This window comes from Leopardus geoffroyi, chromosome A3 (genome assembly GCF_018350155.1).
Source record: "Leopardus geoffroyi isolate Oge1 chromosome A3, O.geoffroyi_Oge1_pat1.0, whole genome shotgun sequence".
In the NCBI taxonomy this organism is placed as follows: Eukaryota; Metazoa; Chordata; class Mammalia; order Carnivora; family Felidae; genus Leopardus; species Leopardus geoffroyi.
Genome location: NC_059336.1, coordinates 111,787,482 through 111,812,033, shown reverse-complemented (window position 1 = coordinate 111,812,033; position 24,552 = coordinate 111,787,482). Strand labels below are relative to the sequence as shown.

Sequence of the window (24,552 nt, the reverse complement as noted above, 5' to 3'; positions counted from 1 at the left end):
AATAATTGGTCATCCATAGGCAAAGACAATCTTTGACTTAAATAACACACCTCACACAAAGATCAACTCAAAATAGATCATAAATTTAAATGTGAAATTAAAAATGTTAAAACTTCCAGGAGAAAATTATCATGACTTAGGTTTAGAACAAGCATTCTTAGAAATGACACCAAAAACATTTTTGATGATCAAAATGATCAATAGACCACATCAAAACTGAAAGCTTTTGCTCCATCAAAGACTCTATCAAGAGAATGCAAAGACAAGTTATGGGTTGGGAGAAAATATTTGCAAACCACTCATCTGTGAAGAATTATATCCAAACTACAAAACAAATTCTAAAAACCCAATACAATTACAATGGACAATTCAAATTTACAAAATGGGCAAATGACTTGAACACACACTTCACCAAGGAGGATACAAGGATGGCAAACAATCACATGAAGAGACATCCAGCATCATTATCTATCAGGAGAATACAAATTTAAACCACAATGAGATACCACTTCCCAAATATTAGAATAGCTAAAATAAGATTATAGACAATACCAAGTACAGAGTGAGAGGCAGAATAACTGGAATTCATGCATCGGTGAAGGGAAAATGCAATGTTAGGGTCACTCTGGAAAACTAAACTAAACTTTGACAATTCTTACAAAGTTAAACATCTATTTACCAGTTGACCCAGCATTCTTATTCTTTGGTATTGTATCTACAGCAATAAAAATATTGGTATGTTCCAAAACATATACATAAATTTTTATAGCAGCTCTATTTGCGATTTCTTAAAGCTGGAAATAACCCAAATGTTCCTTCTGTCATGATCCCGTCCTCATGGCATCCTATGATAATAGAACAACAGCCATAGTGGAAACCATGAGCCAAACCCTGAGGGAAGGAATCTTCTACCGGGTTGCATGGAATTGCTCATCCTAGAGAGCATGATCAATTCCTCTGATTTTTGTTTTTCTGTATCTCTCTATTCTATTCTCTCTTCTCTTTCCCTCTCCCCACCATTCTCACTCTGCATCCCCTCATTATTTTTTTTTTATTTTTTTTAATGTTTATTTATTTTTGACAGAGAGAGAGAGACAGAGCATAAGCAGGGGAGGGGCAGAGGGAGAGGGAGACACAGAATCTGAAGCAGGCTCCAGGCTCTGAGCTGTCGGCACAGAGCCTGATGTGGGGCTGGATCTCACAGACCGCGGGATCATGACCTGAGCCGAAGTCGGACGCTCACCCGACTGAGAAACCCAGGCGCCCCGCCCCTCATTATTGTTAAGTCTCCAACACAAATGATAGTACTGGACATGGATGACTTCTGGATGGAGGGCCGAAAGGAAAAACAGACAGAACGAGGGAGATTACGCAATGCAACAGGAAACTCTCTGGAAAGGAATCCCATAATCCCGGTTTGAGTTCCCTAGATGCATAGGTGTGTGCTTGATCTTAATTATCATTCCAAAACTGAGAACAGAGCTAATGGGTAGACTTCCACTCAGTTCCCAGACTGACCACCGGAGAGGGGGGGACAACAAGACCACGGCAAAAGCGTTGAATGATTAACTAACATTGGAACATTGGAACCAGGGCACACAGAAGGCAGGCTGGAACTCATGGCCTGAATCCAACCGGGAAAATAGCCCAGACTTACTGGATGAGCCTCAGTAAGCTGTGAGATAATAACACAATATATAATATCTCAATGCTCAGAGTCTAGAAGGAAAAGAGAGCAATACTGAAAATATCACTTGTATCATCTGGAGAAACAGCAGCTGAAAAGTTTTTTTAGAAGGAGGGGCAATGAGAGTAGTAAGAAAATGTGAAACGTGACAAATAAAAAAGAAGAGCAACAGATGTTATTAATATCTGTGGAAATAAAAGACATTATTTTTCTCTATTTGAGTTTGTAAAGATACACTTGACAGTTAAACACACAAAAATAACATTATGCGATCATGAGGTTTGGGATGTGGAGATAACGTTTAAATTCCAATACTCTGGAAAATGATTTGGCAGTTTCTTACAAAGCTAAACATGCAGTAACCACATGACCTAGCCACCCAATGCCTAAGTGTTTATCCTTGAGAAATGAAAACTTACATTAAAAAAAAAAACCCTGCACATGCATGTGTATAGCAGCTATATTAGTAACTTCCAAAAAGTAGAAACAATCCAAATATCCCTTAGTGGGTAAGTGGATAAGCAAACTATGGTACAACCACAGTATGGAATCCCATTCATTAATAAAAAAGAACAAACTATCAATATATGCAACAAAATGGATGAAACTCACAGGCATTATATTGAGTGAAAGAAGCCAGTCTCAAAAGGTTACCATCTCAAAGGTTACATGTTGTATGGTTCTATGTATCCATGCGATCTGGAAAACAAAACTTTAGTGATGGAGAACAGATTGATTCTCAGGTTTAAGGGTGGGGTAAACATGTGACTGTATATGAGGCAGAGCCTGAGAGAAGGTGTTTGGGAGAAGGAATTGTCCCAGTGAGAGTGATGATTGAATGACTTTGTGCATATGTAATAAATCAGAGAATTAAAAAAATTAAACAGAAAACTGTTTAAACTATAAAACTGTTTTAAACTATAAAACTGTAGACAAAAAGTAAAAAGTAAATTGAGTTGTATGATAATTTAAATACACACATTATTTACAGGGTGTTTATAGAAATAGTTTTTTTTTCCCAAAGAGATATAATTTGGGGGCGCCTGGGCGCTCAGTCAGTGAAGCACCTGATTCCTCATTTCCACTCAGGTCATGATCTCACAGTTCGTGCGTTACAGCTGCACATCGGGCTAAGTACTAAGAGTGCAGAGCCTGCTTAGGATTCTTTCTCTCTCTCCCTCTCTCTCTCTGCTCCTTCCCCACTCTTGCTCATGCTCACGCTCTCTCACTCAAAAATAAACTTTAAAAAATAAAGACATGTAATTATTTGGAAGCCATATATCTGATGCAATAGCCTCTTTGTAACATGACATTAGCATATAACTTTTTATATCATTTGGACAAATGTGGAGGCAGGTTATCTGCATTTCTTTCCTCGCTTACAGAACTCATAAGGGCAAAGACTGAGAGTAGAGAGCTGAGCCTTGTGCCCTGGCTATCAAACCAAGGTGTGGTTTTGTCCTTGTAGAGCTGTCAAAACCAGACATTGACTAGCCTGCCTTTTATCTCACCTTCTGCTTTACATTTTAGTTGTGATTCTTCCTGCTCATCTTAATTCAATTCCTCATGAGATATTTAAACTGGCATCATCTGATACATTGTTTCTCTATATGCAGATGATTTATTATAGGTGTTTGCATACTCAGAATTTTCTTCTGATCATTTTTCAGATCACAAAAAGCTATTTTTAAAACAGGATTTATCTGTCAGTTGTAATAAAATTGAACTCCCATTGCACACCGGGTCTCTTTAATGGCTTAAACTTGTCAGCAACTATTATATATTTCACTGAATTCTTTACTACTATCAGTTTCTTACCAGTTTGGATTTCTTTGCCTCTTTTCTCTCTCAAAATAAAATAAGGATTTGAAAGCATCTTTCCTTCTTACCTCTACATGGGAATATTAAAATACACATGAATGATGGCTTAAGTCGTGTGATTTTTACTAGTTAGCTGTAAGAAAACTTCATTTAATAACTTGGAAATATTGTTTAGGTTTTCTTTCCTGTTACTACATTTAGAAAAAATTGTCTTGTGCATGTGACCCTCCACTAAATACTTACTGGTCAATTGCAACTTTAATATTATTGTATCAAACCTTCTCCACCTACTTTCATGGCTATTTATGTTTGCTTGCTTTAAACTCTAGTACCAAATCCCAGAATTTTTAACCAAATATTTGTATGTTATGCAAATGTTGTTGCACTTTATAGTAGTCATTGGATTAAATGCTTATATCATCTCTAAAATATGTAGAAAAATTCCTTTTAGGCAGGCCCCAAGATTTTCCACTCTTATGTACCTTGCTCATTATACAGTGCTGGTTTATAAAAGATATTTAGTAACTGTGGCTTATCTGTAAATATCTAGGTATTAAGGTATTTACATTGTCTTTCCATTTAGTATGTACTCTTTCTTATTACTATCACAAAGATATCTGCATGTTTGCATGTCGTAGGCAGTATTTTTATTGTTTTCTTCCCATTGCTACATATTATACTTAAGATCGTTTATGAGAGTACATATTTCTAAAGTCCAGAAATATAAAAAAGAACTACATGAAATGACCAAATTAATCAGATTTTTGGCAAAGGTGCATCCTCAATGTTAAGGCCAATTAAGTATGGAGTGATCATAATTCTATCTAGAAATTTCTTAGTACTCTGACCAGTTGTATCCACTAAGCTTCTCCAACCTATGGACACGAGTGATATCCCATGTCCATCCTGTGGATGGTAATTCCTGCACATATTCCTTTACATTTTCCTCTGAATCCCTAAATAATAAAGAAGATTCTCCATTGTGGGCCCTAAGAAATACTTTCTAGAATTCAGTCCACCATATATTTACTAAGGTATTGCTTCTGGATGCTCTTGGAGATTCCAACGGCTCCTGGGTTGTGGCAGACCAAACAGGGCCCTCTCTGTTCATTGAGAGGTAGAGTTAATGGCCCCCCCCCCCCCCCCCGCCCAACCTTAAGTCTGGGCAGGCTCTGAAACTGCTTTGGATAATATGGTAAAAGTGACTTTCTGCCAGGTTTTTCCCTGATGATTTAAGGTTATTGATATCCACTTCTTGTATTTTTGAACACTCACTCTTAGAACCCTGCTGCCACGCTTTAAGGAGGCCAAAGCAGTCTAATTAAGAAATCCATATGGAATGGAACTGAAATCCCTGCTCTTTTTCCCTTGCTGAGCTCCTCGGCAGCACTAACCTGTCATCCAGGTGAGAGAAGCCATCACCAGTGAATTATCTACTCCCATTCAAATTTCCCAGTTGAAACACTATATGAAACATATGGTATATGGTATAAGCCTTTCCTGCCATATGTTACCTAACATGGCAAATTTAGGGGCAAAATAAATCACTATTGCTGGTATAAGTCACTCAATTTTAGGCTGGTTTGTATGCAGGAATAGACAAATGAAGCATGGGCCCTGTCCTATTTGGTTTGTCTAGACAGCATTTGTATCAGCTTATTCATTAGGATTAATTTTACCTTTTAGGGACTTTGAACTTTTTCACCCACATTTGAGGACCTGTACTGGGCCTATCTCACAGGCAGCTCCATCATCCCATGGGCACATGAGGACACTTTCTTACACACTTTCACACTGTTAAATGTCAACTCCTCCAAAGCTGATACTTGAATCTTAATCTTCCCTATAAACTTATACATCCTCCTAAATTCTCTCCTAAGGATTTTTCCAGCTTTTAGCTCAGTTGCAAACAAAGAAGACTGAGTCAGGTATATGTTAATCTATTTCCTGGATGGGTAGTTAGCTCTACTTTGTTCCTAAGGCTCTTTCTATGTGTATGGGTAATTTCAGTTAAAACCCCATGGAAAAATCACAGACAAGGGATTGCTCAGGCTACCCCACAAGCAAGTAGCCTCTTTAAAAGTTTGGTAATTCTGACCCCAACCTATTCATTAATTTATTTTTAGTTATGTACTGAAATCCTGTGAAAGAGTATCTTTGACTCCCCTTTTCCCCATGTTTTAATTTTTACAAAAATGCACCCATAATCTAAATGTTATCAAAGTGACTTTTCTTTTTCAGTGTCAGTTTAAAAATTGCATTGTTCTAATCAGCCTGCCCAACCATCTCTTTTCTAGCACGTTAAATGAAAAATGGACAGAAAGCAGCTTTCAACAATTTTACTACAAAAAAATTCACGTTTACCCCTTAAATATTACCAGGTATCAGTGTAGGATTTTTAGAGTTTTGTTGTGTTGTGTTTGGGGGTTGGTTTTGGTTTTCAAAGTTTATTAAAAATAAAAGAATGGAAAAACTTTATGGGGTGCCTTGGCTGACTCAGTTGGAGAGTATGTGACTCTTGATCTCAGGGCCATGGGTTCGAGCCTCATGTGGGATATAGAGATTACTTAAATAAACTAAAAAAAAAAGTATAGAAAACTTTTCCTAACAATATGTCAATCTCAGTTTCCAAATTGTTGTTCAGTTTGGGTTTTTGAATACATATACTCAAAGAATTTATACTAAGTAGAACATTCTAAAAATGAACACTATTGTCTTTAAGTGGTTCTATTTTGTATAGTTTAACCCCCTTAACTACCTCTAACATATGTACTTCAGATACATGTTAAATTTCAGCATGAGCTAAATACCAGAAGGCAAGATGGAAATTAGAATGAGGCTTAAAGGAAAGGAGGTATATATCAAAATATATGGCTGAGTGGAGCTGCCTTTCTTAGATGAAATTGGCCTTTCTTTTATTATGCTCTTGTTCTCTCAGATAATTTCTATAGAAATCAAAGTTATAATTATGTTCTCACAAAAATGAAATGTATTACACTCAGTTAATTTCCTAGGCAGCATCTGATATATGTCTTTGAGACCTCTTTATACATTATGTCATATTTCCTGCCCATAAATGGAAAATATCTGGCTCTGATTCACCTCTTTTCTCATGGGCACAATTATTTCTTACACCCATGTTCAAACCCCAGTTGGCCTGTGTCTCTTAATGGGATTTCTGGTGTATCATTTTAAACAGGAATCTTGGGGGGCCAGGACCTGGGGGTTAAATGCCCTGGGTGGATGGAATGAGGATTATTCTTTCTGACACACAGAAATTTACCTTTTGCCTTAATGGTCAGGTGCTATTAGTTGAAGCCTGATTGTACCTATCCCCACACATTCCCAGTTCCTTCTTTATGATTATATAAGAGAGACATGGAGCTGGACATTGGCATGCGGTACCATGGGCGTGCTATCTGTCTGGAGTCCCTTCAAAGACATATTATAGAAATATTCAACATTTAAAAGTAGCCTGGGTCTTATAGGAATGAGGGGTAACTGTACTGACATTTGTGACCTTTGTACCAAGTAATTCATCTTTGGGTCCAAGGCATTTGTCAAACACAGAAACAACCAAAACAAAACAAAAGAAAACGAAACAATAAAAGCCCTCTGCAGTTAATTAGGTCCACCTTCATAGAAAAGAGACTTAACTATACCTCTTGCAAAAGCCTGCCCTCAGTCCCCTCCGGTGTGATTATCCTGTTCCTGGTTTTGTTTCTCTTACTCAGCACAATACTCTGCAAGGTCTGTAATCACACTTCTGGTGGTCTTCCCATCCCCTACCTACACGCTTTGCCCCTGACTATGACCATGTTTATTCCTTTGCAACGAGCATGGCCTCCTCACAGAGGAAAGTGCAAGGTATCCATAAAGCAAATAAGGCAAGTAAAATCCTATTTTATAAACAAGTCACCTGTAGCTCAGAAATATTCACTGATTTTCCTAACCCAATCGAAATGATTTCTTAAGAATAATTTCTAGGACTCTAGGCCCTTGAAATACTCTCTCTCCAAAATAGCCATATGATAAAAAAAATAAACAAATAAACTGAGAGACAGAAGATCCTTATACACACACACACACACACACACACACACACACACACACACACGAGGATACGTACAAGACCACTGGACAACCACAATATGACGTGTGTGTGTATGCATGTGTGTGTGTGTGCATGTGTGTGTGTGTGTGTGTGTGTGTGTGTGTGTGTTAATACAAAATGTTGTAAACTAGACATTGGATACAAGTTTACATGAGCAAAATGAATTAAATCCTCATCTCTACCCTTAGTGCAGAGCTCTTGTATTTTCCACAGAAGGGTGAAGAGTGTGGCTAGAGGAGGGATGGCAGAAATCTGCAAAAGGATGACAAAATGAAACATCTCTCCTGAAAATAATATAGAACAGAGACAAAAGGCAAGTATTCTCTTTTCAGTTCCTGTGGCAGAGAAAAACTGAGCTCATTTATTCATAGACAAAATTATTAATTACATATTGATCACCTTACCATGATTTTCCTAATGGTTCCCACCCAAACCTTCCAAGTTGCCTTGTAAAGACACAATGGCAAATCATATTAGATAACAGCTGAGGGGGTGTGTACGAGGAGAGGGAGTTAGATAAGCCAATGGGCTGTCCTAGCCTTCATCACTGGTTACAGACTATTCATCTGATGGGTGGGTTTCTTTGAATGAAATCTAAGAAAGGAGAGAGTGAACAAAACTCCCCAATTCTACCTGCATTCATCTACTCACCATCCTGCAAACACAGATTAAACGTTTCCATTCCACCTTCATCCCTTTCCTACTACAAGGAACTCCATGGCGCCTTTTATTTTACATCCTTGGTGAATATTTCAGGGACTGGCTTAAGCCTCACCTTCTCCAGCAAGCCTTTCCTAACACTGTTTTCATAAGACTCTCTCCATCCCCTGAGCTTTTTAAACTTTTGGTAGGTGGGTCCCTGCTGGTCTCGCTCTATTACTCTGAGCGGTCAGATTGAGAGTACATACCTCTGATATATGAGTTTCCCTCAGTGTTAACATGCTCTTCTGAAGTTTCTATCTCTCTCCTTTCTTTCATGTTGTCTTCTCTTTGTTCCTTCACTCCCCAACATCTTGGAAAAAATAAATGTCTATGTTTACCACCATCAGTTCCTACCAGCTATTTCTGAATTCTTGGAAGTCAGATTCTTTACCTCCCACCAGACCAAAGCTTTTCCATAGGATCAGGAATGTGTGGGCAAATGCAAAGGTGGGATAATATCTTGTACTTATGTACAAGAGACCAAGGTTTGCCTATTGACTCTTCTTGTATTAAATATACAATTTTTAAAAGGAGGCTCCACACCCAATCTGGGGCTTAAACTCACTACCCTGAGATAAGGGTCACATGCTCTACCAAGTGAGCCTGCCAGGTGCCCTTAAATATACAATTTTGAGTCAGTTATTAATTCTAGGCAATCTTCAGCTCTTTTATTTATAAAAATGCATATAGTATTAACTTCTTGCTGTGAGGATTAGAATAACATATCTAGGCTTATGGTCAATATGGAGTAACAGGATTAGATATACCCTCTTGCCTTAAACAACTAAAATACCTGGACAAAATATATATGACACAACAATTTTAGCACAAGACTGCGATCCCTGAGATGGAGAAACAAATCATATGATGCAGGGATTGCCTCAGCATACCACCCAAAAACAGTTTCCCGGCCTTGGCACAGCAGGAGGGAACCCAAACAGAGCCCAGCAGACTCTCTCTGATGAAGTGTACAGTTGATAATTCAGAAGCCAAGTTGGCTAGACCTTGAGGAATATAGTACAACATAGAGGCTGCTGGATGGAGAGGGGAGAACCACATGAAAGAAGAAAGTACTGCAGAGAGAGTGAGCTACATAGAAAGAGAGCTCTGGAGATTTCCAGGTTTCCTTTGAGTCCTTGGCTGAGTGCTACTAATCAGTGCATGTAGAGAAACAAACAAACAAAAAATCTGAGTCTGGGAAAGAACTGCCAGAAAGGACAAGGTGACAGTGTCTTCAGAACTCACAAATGTCTGAGAACAGTTACGGTTCCTATGGCATAGACTGAAAAGTCTCAAAATGCATAGGTCTTTGGGGAAACTACTCAGTCTGCCTATAATTTTGCTACACTTAGCAAAATCAGTGTAAAGTGTTCTGGTCCCACATCACAAAGCTTAGAAGCAGACCTGAAATGGATTAAACTCCTTCCAACTAAATTAACTGCATCAAGTTCAAAGCTCACAATTAAAAGAATACAATATCATCTAGAATTTAAAAAGATAAAATCCTAATGTTCATCCAATAAAAAATGAACAAACACTGGGGCACCTGGGTCATTCAGTCAGTTAAGCATCTGAGTCTTGATTTCAGCTCAGGTCATGATCTCACAGTTGTGAAATCAAGACCTATGTTGGGCTCTACACTGAGCATGGGGCCTGCTTGGGATTCTCTCTCTCCCTCTGCCTCTCTAAAAAAATAAAAGAAACAAACAAATAAAAACAAACAAACAACAACCAAAAAGACACAAGCATTCATGCATTTAAAGAACCAGGAAAATACAACCCATAATGAAGAAAAAAAACCAACCAATAGAAACAAATGGAGATAATACAACACAGTATGAAAGTACTGTGAAGCATGAGAATGTTAAAGAATGGACATTGTGTTAGAAGTCCCCAGTTGAACTTCTAGCGATGAAATAGCATATATGAAATCTTCTAGGTTAGGTGCCTATAAGGCTCATTCACCTCAACATCTCAGTCGTTTAGAACATACTAGCCTTTCTATAAAATTTATTTCCCCTTCAACTTCTACAACACCTCTCAAGTTCCTTGGGTGCAGGAAGTGGGAGCGAGTTTAATTGGTCCCTGGTTGGAAATGCAAGTCGGGTCAATGTTGAAGTTATCCAATATCTTAATTCTAGTATTTAGCATAGTGTGGGGCATACTATAAACATGCAGTAAAAGAAGGGAGGGGATAAACAGTTATAGGTGGAAATAGGGAGAAATGGGTAAGAAAAAGACAGAAAAAGGAAGGGAGCGTGGAGGAAAGGAGAAAAGAGGGGAAGAGAGATTGCTGACTTAGCCAGAGAACTGACAATCTCTTCCAATGGTTTAAAAAGCTCCAGAGAATTAATTCATCTCATAGACACCTAATGTAAATGTATAGGTTCATTTGCAAGACCGGATCAAACAAACATGTTTAATTATATCATCTTCCATAAGTGAAGACAAATTGAAAGTAATCATTATGCAGTAATTTAAATTCATTGATTTAAATACCAAAGTGATATATAATTTAAGTGTGGAGCACTCTAGAATCCCACAAAGCATATTCTGAAGAAGCAGTAAATAAGACCTTGTTAAGAAAAGTAAAATCTTCAGTGATGGATGGGGTACTTCAATCAACTGAATCACTCTGACGCTAAGACTCAGCACACATGAGAAGCACACCTTATTAAGCTATGTATCAACACTGTGACTCACGGAGATGGACCATCTAGGGACTGCAGAGGCTCTCAGGAAATGAGAAGCTATCCATATACGTGGAATAACTAAAGAGAAATCCTGCCAGAAAACAGAAGCCAGGACTTAAAGTGATCTCTTTAGGCTTGAAAAATCTTCTGGCCAATGTCTAACTAGCATTGGGTCCAATGCTCCCTTCTATGGAGAAGAAGCAAAACAGTTGTAAATCTGGTTGAGTGTGTTTGCTCAGTAAAGAAAGACAGAAGGCACCTGGAGCTCAGAAAGGGTAACTGTACCTCCTCAGAGGGGCATCACTTACAACTAACCAGGGAAGAACAAAGCACACAACACAACTCTCCAAGCTTCTGTGGGCTCTCCTCGGACTCCCCAGAACCTTACATAATGCCTTCTCTGAACCATCCCCCAAGGTTACCAATTCTCAGATCTCCCAATGACTGGCTGACCTGGCTGTCAATATGAACAAATCTACGTTTGCATACTACTTTCACCTTAATTTTTCTATTAGTTTGATATAGATTATTGTGAACAATAAGTCACACTTTTCTTTAACTTGTAGAATAGAGGGGTTTATAAATTTTGTACAGATCCTAGAAATTTAACAATCCTAGATTACCAGAGCAGAACTCTTGTCTTTGAAACCTGTACCACTTTCCTTATAATTAATGGATCCTAAACATGTTTTCACCTCTTACAAAATAATTCTGGTGATTTTTTCTCGTTCCTGATTTAATCACCATACATTTTGTTGTTTTGTTAAATCTCTGTAAATCTCATCTGTTTTCCACTTCTGTGTCTCTCACATTTTTTGTCAGCAGTCTGATAGTTGGAAAAACTGTAAACCATATAAAGTGGGGTGGTAGACCTTACTCTATCATTTTATAGCTTTATTTCTCAAGGCTGTGACACTCTACCCAAACCCCTCCAGTGACTCCGTGCAATTTCAAGGCAAATTATAATAGGTTATTTCACACTTCAGAAATATTCGACAGGTGTTATGGAAAATTTTTTCAATGTAAATTTCAAACAAACGGAATTAGGGGAAATAGTATATTAAGCATACCTGTATACATCATACAATTACCAATATTTTGCTAATATTGTGCTATGGAATCTTTTTTTGCATTTATCTATCATCCGGTTCTTCCACTCCCTCCTTCTTTCCCTCTCTGCCTCCATTCTTTCCTTCCTCCCTTCCTTCCTTGCTTTCTTTCTTTGATGAAATATTTTAAAATAAATCCAGTAACTTTATTATCCATAAATTACTTCAGGATATCTTTAAAAATATAAGGACTTTAAAAATCATGACCACAGCTAACACAATTAATCATAATTTCTTAGTATCCAACACTCAGATTTGATCAAATACCAATAAAAGTCTTTTTTTTCAATTAGCTCAAAAAGAAAATCATAACATTCTGTTACAAATATATATTACCTTTTTTTATCCTAACTCCTAATTTTTATTTTATTTTAAATGTTTATTTATTTATTTTGAGAGAGAGAGAGAGAGCATGAGCAGGGAAGGGGCAGAGAAAGATGGAGAGAGCTAGTCCCAATCTGGCTCTGCACTGTCATTGCAGAACCCTATACAAGGCTCGATCTCACAAACCTGAGATCAAAACCTGAGCCCGAAATCAAGAGTTGACGCATAACTGACTGAGCTACCCAGGTGCTCCTATCTCCTAAATTAAAAACAAAACAAAACAAAACAAAACAAAACAAAAACAAACAAAAACTTCCTACCACAAACTTTTGATTTTATTTTATTATTTTGAGAGAGAGAGAGAGAGAGAGAAAGAGAGAGAGAGAGAGAGAGAGAGAGAGAGAGGGCTCACACAGGTAAGCAGGGGGAGGGGCAGAGGGAAAAGGGAAGAAGGAGAGAAACAATATCAAGTAGGTCCTGCATCCAGGTCTAACATGGGGCTTGATTTCACAACCCTGAGATCCTGACCTGAAATCAAGAGCTGGCTGCTTCGCCAATGAGCCACCCAGGAGGCCCTGCCACAAGGGTTTCTTAAATGCCATCTATACATGAATGAAACTGGGACATTTGGCGCATAGACTTCTCTACTTTCTGATGATAGTATCATCATGCTGTTTTTTATTTTTATTTTTTTTTTTATTATTTAAGACCTTTATTAACAGGTGCTTGCCATTTGTTGACTTTTTTGAAAAAATCAAGTTGTGAACTTTTATTACAAATTAAAAATGAGGTTCTTAAAAATCTCAACTTGACCAGATATGAAACAATTTAAAAACCTTTAAAGGTGTATTGAGAAAAACCAGGCTTTTTTTTTCTTTTTTTTTAAAAAACACGTTTGTCATTACCAAAAAGAGACATCTTTAGGTAAAAATAATAAAAACCCCATGCTGCATAGATAATGCAGATAGTTCTAGTTATCTGGTCAATGGGCAAAAAGCAAGCACTTAAGGTCTTCAGCTCCAATCTTTTGTTCATTTCTTATTGCTGGAATTTCATATTCATTTCTTCTTGTTGGATGACTAAACCGGATGATGGTAGAGATGGTAAGCCGGCATTTACTCAGCCCCGCCCTGCTCAGCCTCAGGAGCGGACGAATTCTCAGCTGGTGGATCGGCTGCTTTTGTCTCTTTGCCATCTTGTGGTTTAGGGTTTTCTGGGCGTCTGCGTCGGTAATTGAAGTTACGGCGGTACCGACGTTGAGGTGGCTGCTGACCTTGGGTCTCATCTCCTTGATTTTCCTTATCTTCTTCATTGCCGTCCTCTCTAGGCTGTCTTTGGCGAGGAGGACCCCTGCGGAATCGTGGTCTATAACCCCGATACATATTCTGTCTCACTGGTCTACCTTGTTCTCCTGCACCCTGGTTGTCAGCACCTTCCATCACTTCTCCCTGCACAGGAGGGTTGGAATACTGTGGTCGACGCCCATAGGGTCTCCGCATGTAGTAAGGTGGGAACCGTCGCCTGCGGTAGGGCCGGCGCTGTTGGGCCTGGCCTTCGGGAGCACTCTCCGATCCCTCGTTCTTTTCCCCACTCTCACTATTCTGGTAGTTCTGCTGGTAATTGCGTGGAGGACCCCTGCGACGTGGATAGCGTCTATAATGGTTACGGTCTGCTGCGTATTTACTGCCTTGCACTGGAACTCCACCAGGGCCTGTAACATTTGCTGCCTCCGCACCCTTTTCTCCTTCAACAACATCAAACTCCACAGTCTCTCCATCTCCTACACTGCGAAGGTACTTCCTGGGGTTATTCTTCTTTATGGCAGTCTGGTGTACAAATACATCTTCCTTGGTGTCATTCCTGTTGATGAAACCATATCCGTTTCTTACATTGAACCATTTTACTGTTCCCAAAACCTTCGTTGCGATGACCTTCTTGTCCCCGCCGGCAGGCGCCGCCGATGTGAGGCCGCCCGGGCCGCCGCTCCCTGCGCCGCTGCCCGTGGTGCCGGGCTTGGTGTCGGCAGCGCTGAGGGCGGGGGCGGCGGGCGGCTGCTGGGTCTCGGCCTCGCTGCTCATGGTTGCGGTGATGGTGACTGGGGCCGGCTGCGGCAGCTGCGGCTCCTCCCGGGGTGTGATGGTAACTAGGCCGGCGGCGGCGGTGGGGCTGCTCAGGGCTCTCTGGGGTCCGCTCTCCGCTCCCGCTACCGATCGAACTCCATGCTGTTTTTTAAACATATAGGCTTAGTCTCCCTATTTCCTCCTACAAGGTGATTAGATCAAGAGGCTTGCTAACATTCAGGTTAAATTATTTTTGGAACAGTTCAATATAGGCGTTGCTTCGTTCTGCCTATTGCATCATGGCAGGAGCTACATCGTGTCTGGTTATTTCAGTTTTAGTGATTTCAACTTTGTCAGTGAATTTAGTTGTTAGTCGAATCCGTTCCTTATCAGCTCCCCATTAATCATCGCCTTAATGGTGTTAATATACACCAATAATCACCGCCTAAATACATTATTTTCTTAGAATTTACAAAATGACAGAGAGCCTGGGTGGCTCAGTTAGTTAAGTGTCCGACTTCGGCTCAGAACATGATCTCACAGGTCACGAGTTCAAGCCCATGACAGCTCAGAGCCTGGAGCTTGTTTCAGATTCTGTGTCTTCCTCTCTTTCTGCCCCTCCCCTGCTTGCCCTCTCTCTCTCTCTCTGTCTGTCTGTCTCTCTCTCTCAAAAATAAATAAACATTTAAAGAAAAAGAAGTTACAAAACTGGGATTTTCTAATTTGATATTCTTTCTGCATTGATTATTGGGAGACAATGCTCCATGGGTATCTCATCCCATCTTGAGAACAATGCCACTGACGGCATTTGCTCCAGGATATCTCTGAAAGGTTGTTTTAATGTTTATTTATGTTTGAGATACAGAGAGAGAGAGACAGAGTGTGAGTGGCAGAGGGGCAAAGAGGGAGGGAGACAGAATCTGAAGCAGGCTCCAGGCTCTGAGCTGTCAGCACAGGGCTTGAACAGACGAACCACGAGAGCATGACCTGAGCCAAAGTTGCACACTTAACCAACTGAGCCACCCATACACACTGCTCCAGGATATCTCTTGAAGGATATATGTAGAAAGAATAGGTTCAGAAAATAGAGATGGGAACTCCCTATGCAGCTAAGGGCAGGTTTGCTTGCTGTCCTGTATAATACAGTTAATGAGTTCCTGGGGAACAAAAGTTGAATAAGCTTATTGAAGTCCATTGTGAAAGATCACTGATTAAAACCCCTAAAGCTGAGGGTTCCTCTCCTTTAACACAAGCCACTGTGTGTGCTGACATTGCCTGACCCTCATCAAAAGACTCGGTGGGAATTGGAGTTAGGAGAACCAGTGCAAGAAAATGGCTACTGCCGTTGACTTGAGTAATAAAGAGTAATAAACAAACTTTCCTTTGGCTATTACCCGGGACTTTCATGTCTTCTGCTAGCATCCACAAAACTATGGTAGGTTAACTTCTAAGCATGCAAGTAGGGCAAAATCTCAGACCCTTTTGTACTTCACATTTATTAGCTGGAACTCTTCTACAAGGAAGAATTTCATCACACTTTATCACATATGTGGTTGCTGTGAGAGGAAGTTCACATAGAAAAAAGGAGGATTAGCCTGGAGCCTGCTTCCAATTCTGTGTCTACCTGTCTCTCTGCCCCTCCCCCGCTCATGCTCGCTCTCTCTCTCTCTCTCTCTTCCAAAAATAAACATACATTAAAAAAAAAGAAGAAAATTTAAAAAAAATTAAAAAGAAAAAAAGGAGGATTAATGTTTATCTTTCCATATCTCTGCTGGTTATCAGAATGAGCTGTTCTATAACAACCAAAAACTACAAATGGGGTTTATTTTGTACCTTAATTCTAATTTTTGAGTAGTATTATGAACTCAGAAAAATTCATATATCTGGGCTGCAATCACTGAGCATCGTGGTATTGATGTTCAAATTATCCCAGTTTTGGCCAGTGAGACCATTCCAATTGGCTCTATTACCCATTTAATGTAATCCCATCAGTTTTGATAGATTCCTTGCATTCTGGTTCAGATTTAATGGACAGCTTTTACCTCTTTTCTTCATAGACCTGAGATAGCTATTTCTCCAAGGAGCCCATTTTTTGTGGGGGATTCTATGTGGATATCACAATATTGGAATATATTACAATTCTGTGTGGGTATTATAATTACTACATGTTCTTCTAACTAAAGAGTTTTCATAGCTTATAGGCAGTAAAATAGATAATATATATAATTTTAGGAAAAAATCGTTGTTAATACTATTTCCCGAGATTTTATTTAACTTGGATGATATTACATTTGTATTTATCTATTTTTTCTTATGCTGAAATATTGTTTCTCAATGGCAGTAGGTTAATTATTGCTTTGCTATACCTATTGTAGATAGATGATTAATTTGTTTCTATTTATTTATTTTTACTTTATAAATTTTACGTGCAGCAAAATTCACCATTTTGGGTGCACAGTTACATAAATTTGTACACGGGCATAGATTCTTTTGGCCATCACCCCAAGGAGGATAAAGAATGATTCTAACACCCCAAAGAATTCCCTTGTTTGTATTCAAACCTGTTCCTCATCCCTAAACATTTCTCTGGGATATTTACTACTGAACTGATGATCTTACATGTGAATTACTGCTATATTTTACGTCCCCACCTGTTGGGTTTGTAAAGGTACTTTGATACCTATGTTTTGTTTAAATGTTCTTAAGGCTTTTTTTTTGTTTGTTTATTGGTGTTTTTTGTTTGTTAGTTTAAAAGGAAGTTAAGAATATTCAAATAATATGCCTTTACCACTCTTTTATACCTATTTTAATACCAACTGTGTCCCACTGAAATGACCTTCACTAAAGTTAGTTATAATGTGGCTAAATTGTTTGAGAATGTGTAGTTTTCTCTGAGTCTATAAAAAAAAAAATCCATAGCATTTATATGGTTCCCAATTGTGCCAAACTTCATGCCAGGGACTTAAATATAATACCTCATTTAATTTTCCTAATTAGCCTTTGAATTTAGCAATACTACCACACTTTTTTTTTTCTTTTTTTTTTTAGAGACAGAGAAGAGGGAGAGCACAAGCGAGGGAGAGGGGCAGAGACAGAATCTTAAGCAGACTCCATGCCCACGTGGGGCTGGATCTCATGACCATGAGATCAAGACCTGAGCCAAAATCAAGAGTCAGACGATCAACTGACAGAGCCACCCAGGCGCCCCAATATTATCACACTTATTAACGCTAGCAAACACAGTCTCTAAAAGGTTAAATAATTAACTGAGTTACATAGCTGTGGAATGTAGCAGCCACAGTCATAGTGATCTGTTAATATCTTTCTCATACCCTCCCTAGAGCACATTCTGTGAGGTCTAGTTAAAATCTAAACTATATCTCAGGTTGGAGAATAAAAATCACTGACTTCAATTTAGAAGAAAAAAAAAGTCAATATGCAGTTTGTAAGCATGTTTTGAGATGATTATTTGCATATTAAAACTTTGATTCAGTGGATGGTGACCTAAATTTAAAATGCCACCTGTATAGGGAAATTGCCCTAAAAATTACCCAAACAAAACAAAATAAAACCAGATAAAGATGATTAGTCCTGAAAAGCCCTAATCATAAGTGATGGAAATTACATCATTGTTGGGGATGAGAGTTGGCTGGGAGGAACTAACTACGAAGGCCACCAGGGAACTTTCTGGGGGAAATGAAGATATTCCAGAATTTGATGATAGTGGTAATCTCAGGAATGTAACAGAATGTATACATTTGTCCAAAATCATTGAACCATCCACTTAATATCTGAATTTTATTAAGGGTAAATTATACCAAAAAGTATTTGTGATCCTCTACCTAAAGACAGAATATAGCTAGAATTTCTACCAACATAAAGGCCAATGGAACTACACAGAAAATGAAAACTGAGTCTGTTGGAAATGACAGAGGATATTGTTCTTCTTGAAATGATTTGAATTACCATAAATCCTCAACGATTTTTGGAACTCTTCTAATTAAGAGAAAAATGAGAGAGGAAATTCATAACTTGAATGGATTTGGGAATAAAATAAAAGTAATACAAAATAGATAATTTTTTTGCAAAATTGCCTTAAAGTGATATAAAATACAAATAAAATTTTAAACAAGCATGTAAGTAAACTGCATAAATTAAACATGAGTTATGATAATATGAGTAATAAAATAAATATAGTTAATTTTAAAATAGGCAAAACTGATGATTTAATGGGAATATTTAATTTACTCTTAAAAGAAATAGATAATCTGATATATAAAATTAAAAAAAAATCAATTAAAAATGCTATTCTGAATCATACAATTTTATTGGAAATTTCATTTCAAATTTTTTTTAATGTTTATTTGTGCTTGAGAGAGAGACACACACACACACACACACACACACACACACACACACACACACACCAGAAGCTGGGGAAGCACAAGGAGAGAGAGACGGAGACACAGAATCTGAAACAGGCTCCAAGCTGTCAGCACAGAGCCCAACGCATGGCTCTAACTTAGGATTGGAAAGATCATGACCTGAGCCGAAGTCAGATGCTTACCAACTGAGCCACCTAGGTGCCCCTGGAAATTTCATTTCAAACATTTAAGGAGTAATTACTTTTTTTGTATTCCTGAATACAGAAAATACAGAAAGATTACTAATTCACATCATGATGACAAAATAAACATTCCTTATTTCAATGAAGATACAAAATATAAAAATCAATAATATCAAAACAAAAGTATAAACAGGTTTTCTGATAGAAATACAATTTGGTGATGTTATAAAATTTATCAATATAATATAGCTTGTAAATATATTTAATTTTGCAATAAGCATCCAAAGCCTCTAATTCTAAGAATTTATATTAAGGACAGGAAATAGAGGGTCTGGCTAATATTTGGTAACAATTATTTTCATTCATTTTATTTAAAAAGAGAAGTTTCAGTTCTCATATAATAAGAGATAATAATAAGTTGTAGGGCAACTTGTACAAGGTTGATCCTACCATGAAGATCGTTACACTCTAGACAAAATGTACAAAGGTAAACACACACACACACACACACACACACACACACGCACGCACACACACACAAAAAGTATTTGAAGGTACTGGAGGATGAAGAAAAGCAAATATAACCTGGAGGGATTTTTGTCCTTTGAAAAAGAAACTTCAATGGGTGAGATATTTACTTGCATAGCTTTTCCCCAAGGAAATTCTCCTGTTCAAATGATGCAGCATATCAAACATTTAAGCAGAAAACATCAGTCTTAGAGGCTTTGGACTGCAGAAGACAGAGTTCCAGGTTGCCCAAGAGGCTAGAAAATAATGAGGGACATCTCAGCAAGGAGGGAGCCACAATAGGAAGTGTTCACAAAACTACTTATAAACTCCCCCACCCCCCAAATTTTGGCTGCCCCATGGATTGGGCATGAGAAGGGGAGAGTCCAAGAAATCTGGTGTAATACACCAGCTGGAAAGCTAAAAAACTGTTACCATTCTCAGAAAAGATAGATATGGCAGCTTGAATGCTGCCAAGTTGGAGTGCCTTGGTCAAGATCATGATTTGCATTGAAACATCACAAGGGCCATGCTACAGGAGTGAAGACTAGCCCGAACACAATACGAAAATCAAGCCTCCCAGAACTCCAGGTTATAAACCAGTATGCTAACGGTTCAACAGAACAAAAAATCAACACTGTTTAAAGAAAGGTAATAGATTAAAGGCATCTATCACGTCCAATATGAAGTAAAATTTAGAGGATGTACAAAACAGAAAAAAAAGTGACATGAACTAAAGTGTCTGTACAAACAGACACTGAGATGACCAAGATTTTGAAACGAGCAGATAAATAAGCTATTATAGATTTATTCAAAGACAAAAGAAAAATGATTATAATGAGTTAACCGGTGAAGACCTATCAGAGGAGAAATGGAAACTATAAAAAGGATCCCAATAGAAACCTAGTGTTAAATGTGTGGTGTCATATTTTTAAGTTCCAAAGGTGAGCGTAATCAACAAGAGACTGGAGAGAGTGGAATTGATTGCTTAGCAGAATTGTCAAAGGCTGAACAATAGACAATATATGATACAAGAGACCAAAATAAGTTTGCAATAAAAATTTCAGTTACTGTGTTCTAACTTGCATGTGATTTGTGGTCCAGAGGAGAAAAGAAAATGGGGCAGAAGACATAATTCAGGAAACAATAGTTGAAACCTTCACAAATTTGGCAAAAAACAATACACAGATGCAGAAAGCCCTGCAAACCCAAGCAGGATAAATGCAATGAATACCACAAAGAGGCATCTCATATTCAAACTGCTGGAAACAGAGGATGAAAGGAAAATTGTAAACACAGCTGGAAAAAAAACAATACTTTAGACAAAAGGCAAGAAAAGTATGCATGATGTCTGGCTTCTTGAAACAATCACTCTTAGACAATGGAATGACATACTGAAGATATAAAGAAAAAAATACTCAACACATAATTCTATATTTAGCAAAAAAAGAAAAGACAAGAAATTTAAAATACAGATGTGATCAGGCAAATAAAATCTAAGATATAGACAACAGACGAGTTAAAAAAAAGTCCTGAAGGAAGACATTCAGAATGAAAGGAAATGGTACCAGAGGAAACTCAGATGGAAGAGAATTAGTAATTAAAAATATGTGAATAAATATAAAAAATCATATTCTGCTTTCCGAGTTTCTTTAAAAAGTAGATTTTTTTAAACGGTTATTTATTTTTGAGACACAGAGAGACAGAGCATGAACAGGGGAGGGGCAGAGAGAGAGGGAGACACAGAATCTGAAACAGGCCCCAGGCTCTGAGCTGTCAGCACAGAGCCCGACGCGGGGCTCGAACTCACGCACCGTGAGATCATACCTGAGCCGAAGTCGGACGCCCAACCGACCAAGCTACCCAGGCACCCCTAAAAAGTAGAGTTTTAATGCAAAGACTATACCAATGCATATATGGTATAATGCAGATTTATATGACAACAATAGCAAAAAGAATGTACAAAAAATAAATGCACCGTTGTAAAGTTCTTACTTTGTGCATGAAACAGCCAAATATTAATTCTAGGAAGACCATGAAAAGTTAATGTGTATTATCAACCCTCCATGAACTATTATAGTAAAAAATGCACATCTAAAAAGTCAGAGGGATTCAAAGTAAATTTTAAAAACAGAATTAATAAAAAAAAAGTTTGTAGAAGAAGGAAGAAAGAAATATCAAGAGAAACAATAAGGGCAGAGATCAATGAAAGAAAAGAACCTGTCAGCCACAACCACCATATTCCAGGAAGGCACCAAAATGATCAACACAAAGGGAAAGAGGAGAGGCACCTGCTATATGTTCTCTAGACCTTTTAGGAAACAGGGAGTTGTTCCTTTGGAAACATATGTGTGAATCAACAAGAAAGATGATACTGTAGACATCAAAGGAAGGGACACTGTTCAAAATGCAGAGCCCCACGTATGTAACCAGGGCAAAACTGGAAGAGTCTACGGTATTACCCAGCATGCTCTTGGCATTGTCGTAAACCAGTAAGTTAAGGGCAAGATTCTTGTCAAGAGAAATCATGTACATATTGAACAGATTAAGCACCTGAATAGCCACGATAGCTTCCTGAAGCATGTGAAGGAAAGTGATAAGAAAAAAAAAGAAGCCAAAGAGAAAGGTATTTGGCTTCAGCTGAAGTGTCAGCCTGGCCCACCCAGAGAAGCACACTTTGTGAGAACCAATGGAAAGGAGCCTGAGCTGCTGGAGCCCATTCCCTATGAATTCATGGCATGATAAGTGTAAAAAATAAAAGATCTTAAGACTGTTAAAAAAAAAAAAAAGAAAGCGATAATAATAATAATAAAAAATAAAAGTGAGAGAAATATTTTAAGTTACTAATTTTATAATTGAAAAAGGGATATCACTACAAATCCTTATTAAAGCAAAGCAAAATAATAAATAGGAAATCTCATGAACTTTATGCTGTAAATTTTACTACTTAGACAATTGGTTCTAAAGGACGGACAATATTGCCATCCAGAGCACATTTGATAATGTCTCTGGAGACATATTTAGTTGTCACATGGGAAAGGATCAATGGTATTAATAACATCTGGTAGTTGAGGTCAGAGATGCCACTAAATGTCCTATATGTACAGAACAGTCCCCTACAACAAATAATTATCCAGGTCAAAACGTTAATGGTGCTGAAGTTAAGAAACCCTGACATAGATGAAATAGGTAAATCCCACAGAGAACACAGCTGGTCAAACCTGATTCAATAGTAAATAGAAAAACCTGAATATTTGGAAGTCTAATATTGAATGTAATTCATAATCAAAGCCCTTCCTACTCACAAAGGTAGAGGCCCAGGGGGTTTTATTGTTAGTTTCTATAACATATGTAAGGAAGAAATAATATCTCATACTAACTTTCTCAAAATTAGGCAGGAAGAAACACAGCTTGACTAGTTTAATGAAGGTAGTATAATGCTGATAATAAACCTGATAAAGTCATTGCAAGAAAAGAGAATGAAACACCCATATCCCTCATGAACATAGAAGCAAGCATCCCAAAATAAATACCTAACGGTATATAAAAAATACATTGTGATCACGTGAGTTTGTGCCGGTGGTGCAAAGTTGGTTTAACATTAGAAAATCAAACAATGAAATGTACCATATTAGCAGAATAAAGGTGAAAAACAAATATAAATACATATTGAGAGAGAATTTGACAAAATCCAATACCTATTTATTACAAAAAAAAAATGCCTAGTATAACAAATGGACATTCACAAAAATCCTACAGATTGCATTACACTTAATGGTAAAAAAAAAAATGTGTGCTTTTTCCCCAACGTTTTAAGATGACAAGATTATCTGCTCTCGCTAATTTATTAAACATAGTCTTGTAGGTCCTAAGCAGTACAGTAAGTCAAGATAATGTCCTAAAATTTACTAAGTTTGGAAAACAAGCAGGGGAGCTTTTTTTTTTTTTCACAGATGATATAATTATATAGAAAATTACTTTAAAAACTATGAAAATAAAGCTACTTTAAAACTAAAATGAATTTGGGGCTTCTGGGTGGCTCAATGGGTTAAGTATCTGACTTGATTTTGGCTCAGGTCATTATCTCACAGTTCAGGAGTTTGAGCCCCACATTAAGCTCTGCATTGACAGCACAGAACCTGCTTGGGATCCTCTCTCTCCCTCTCTCTCTCTCTGTCCCTCCCCCTCTCATGCTCTCTCTCTCTTTCTCTCAAAATAAATTAATAAACATTAAAAAACCCTAAAATGAATACTACAAAGTCGCCACATACAAGGATGATATAAAAAAATGGGTTTTTATATTTAAGAGGCAAACCATTGGAAAATGACATTTGAAAACAATTTATTTTATTAACGCATTAAAAGAAATGTAAAATAGTTAGGCATGCACTTAACAAGAGACTTGTAAGACCTCTACACAAAAACTAATCAACTTTACTAAGAGAAACTAAGGATAACCTAAACATAAGAATACATGTCATGCTAATTATATTGTTAAGAAGTTGTTTCTCTTCAAATTGATATTTAAGGGAAACTAATTACAATCAAAGTCTCTGCAGAGCTTTTGGTAGAAATGGACCAGCTGCTTCTAGGAAATCTAGGAAAGCCAATATGATCTTAAATATTAAAAAAAGATTTGGAGGCATTAATTATCTTATTTAAAGACTTACGATAGGCAGCAATATTTATGACATGTAGTAATGAAATAAGTGCAGCCATGTATCAATGCAACAGAAATAGGAACCTGAAGTAGACTTACATTCATGGGATCATTTGATTTTTTTCCAAGGTTCCAAGGCAATCTGATGGGGAAAAGGAAGTTCTAAAGTAAGGCTGAAATGAAAATCTTAACCTCCATCTCTGATATATCTAAAAAATAAGGTAAGAGTTGTTTTAAATATTCTTCTCTAGGGGTGCCTGGGTGGCTCATTCAGTTAAGCATCCAACTCTTGGTTTCAGCTCAGGCCT

The 24,552-nt window shown here is 37.7% G+C and overlaps 1 protein-coding gene and 1 pseudogene across 1 annotated transcript; one reads left to right on the top strand and one right to left on the bottom strand.

Moving 5' to 3' along the window:
• Nucleotides 1-13,518: 13,518 nt before the first annotated feature.
• On the bottom strand, nucleotides 13,519-14,665 carry LOC123581250 (Y-box-binding protein 1-like). Its single transcript, XM_045447169.1, has one exon. The coding sequence runs from the start codon at nucleotides 14,526-14,528 to the stop codon at nucleotides 13,566-13,568; it is 963 nt and encodes a 320-aa protein (XP_045303125.1). The 5' UTR covers nucleotides 14,529-14,665; the 3' UTR covers nucleotides 13,519-13,565.
• Nucleotides 14,666-21,843: 7,178 nt separating this feature from the next.
• Nucleotides 21,844-22,356, top strand: LOC123581251 (annotated as a pseudogene).
• The last annotated feature ends 2,196 nt before the right edge of the window (nucleotides 22,357-24,552 follow it).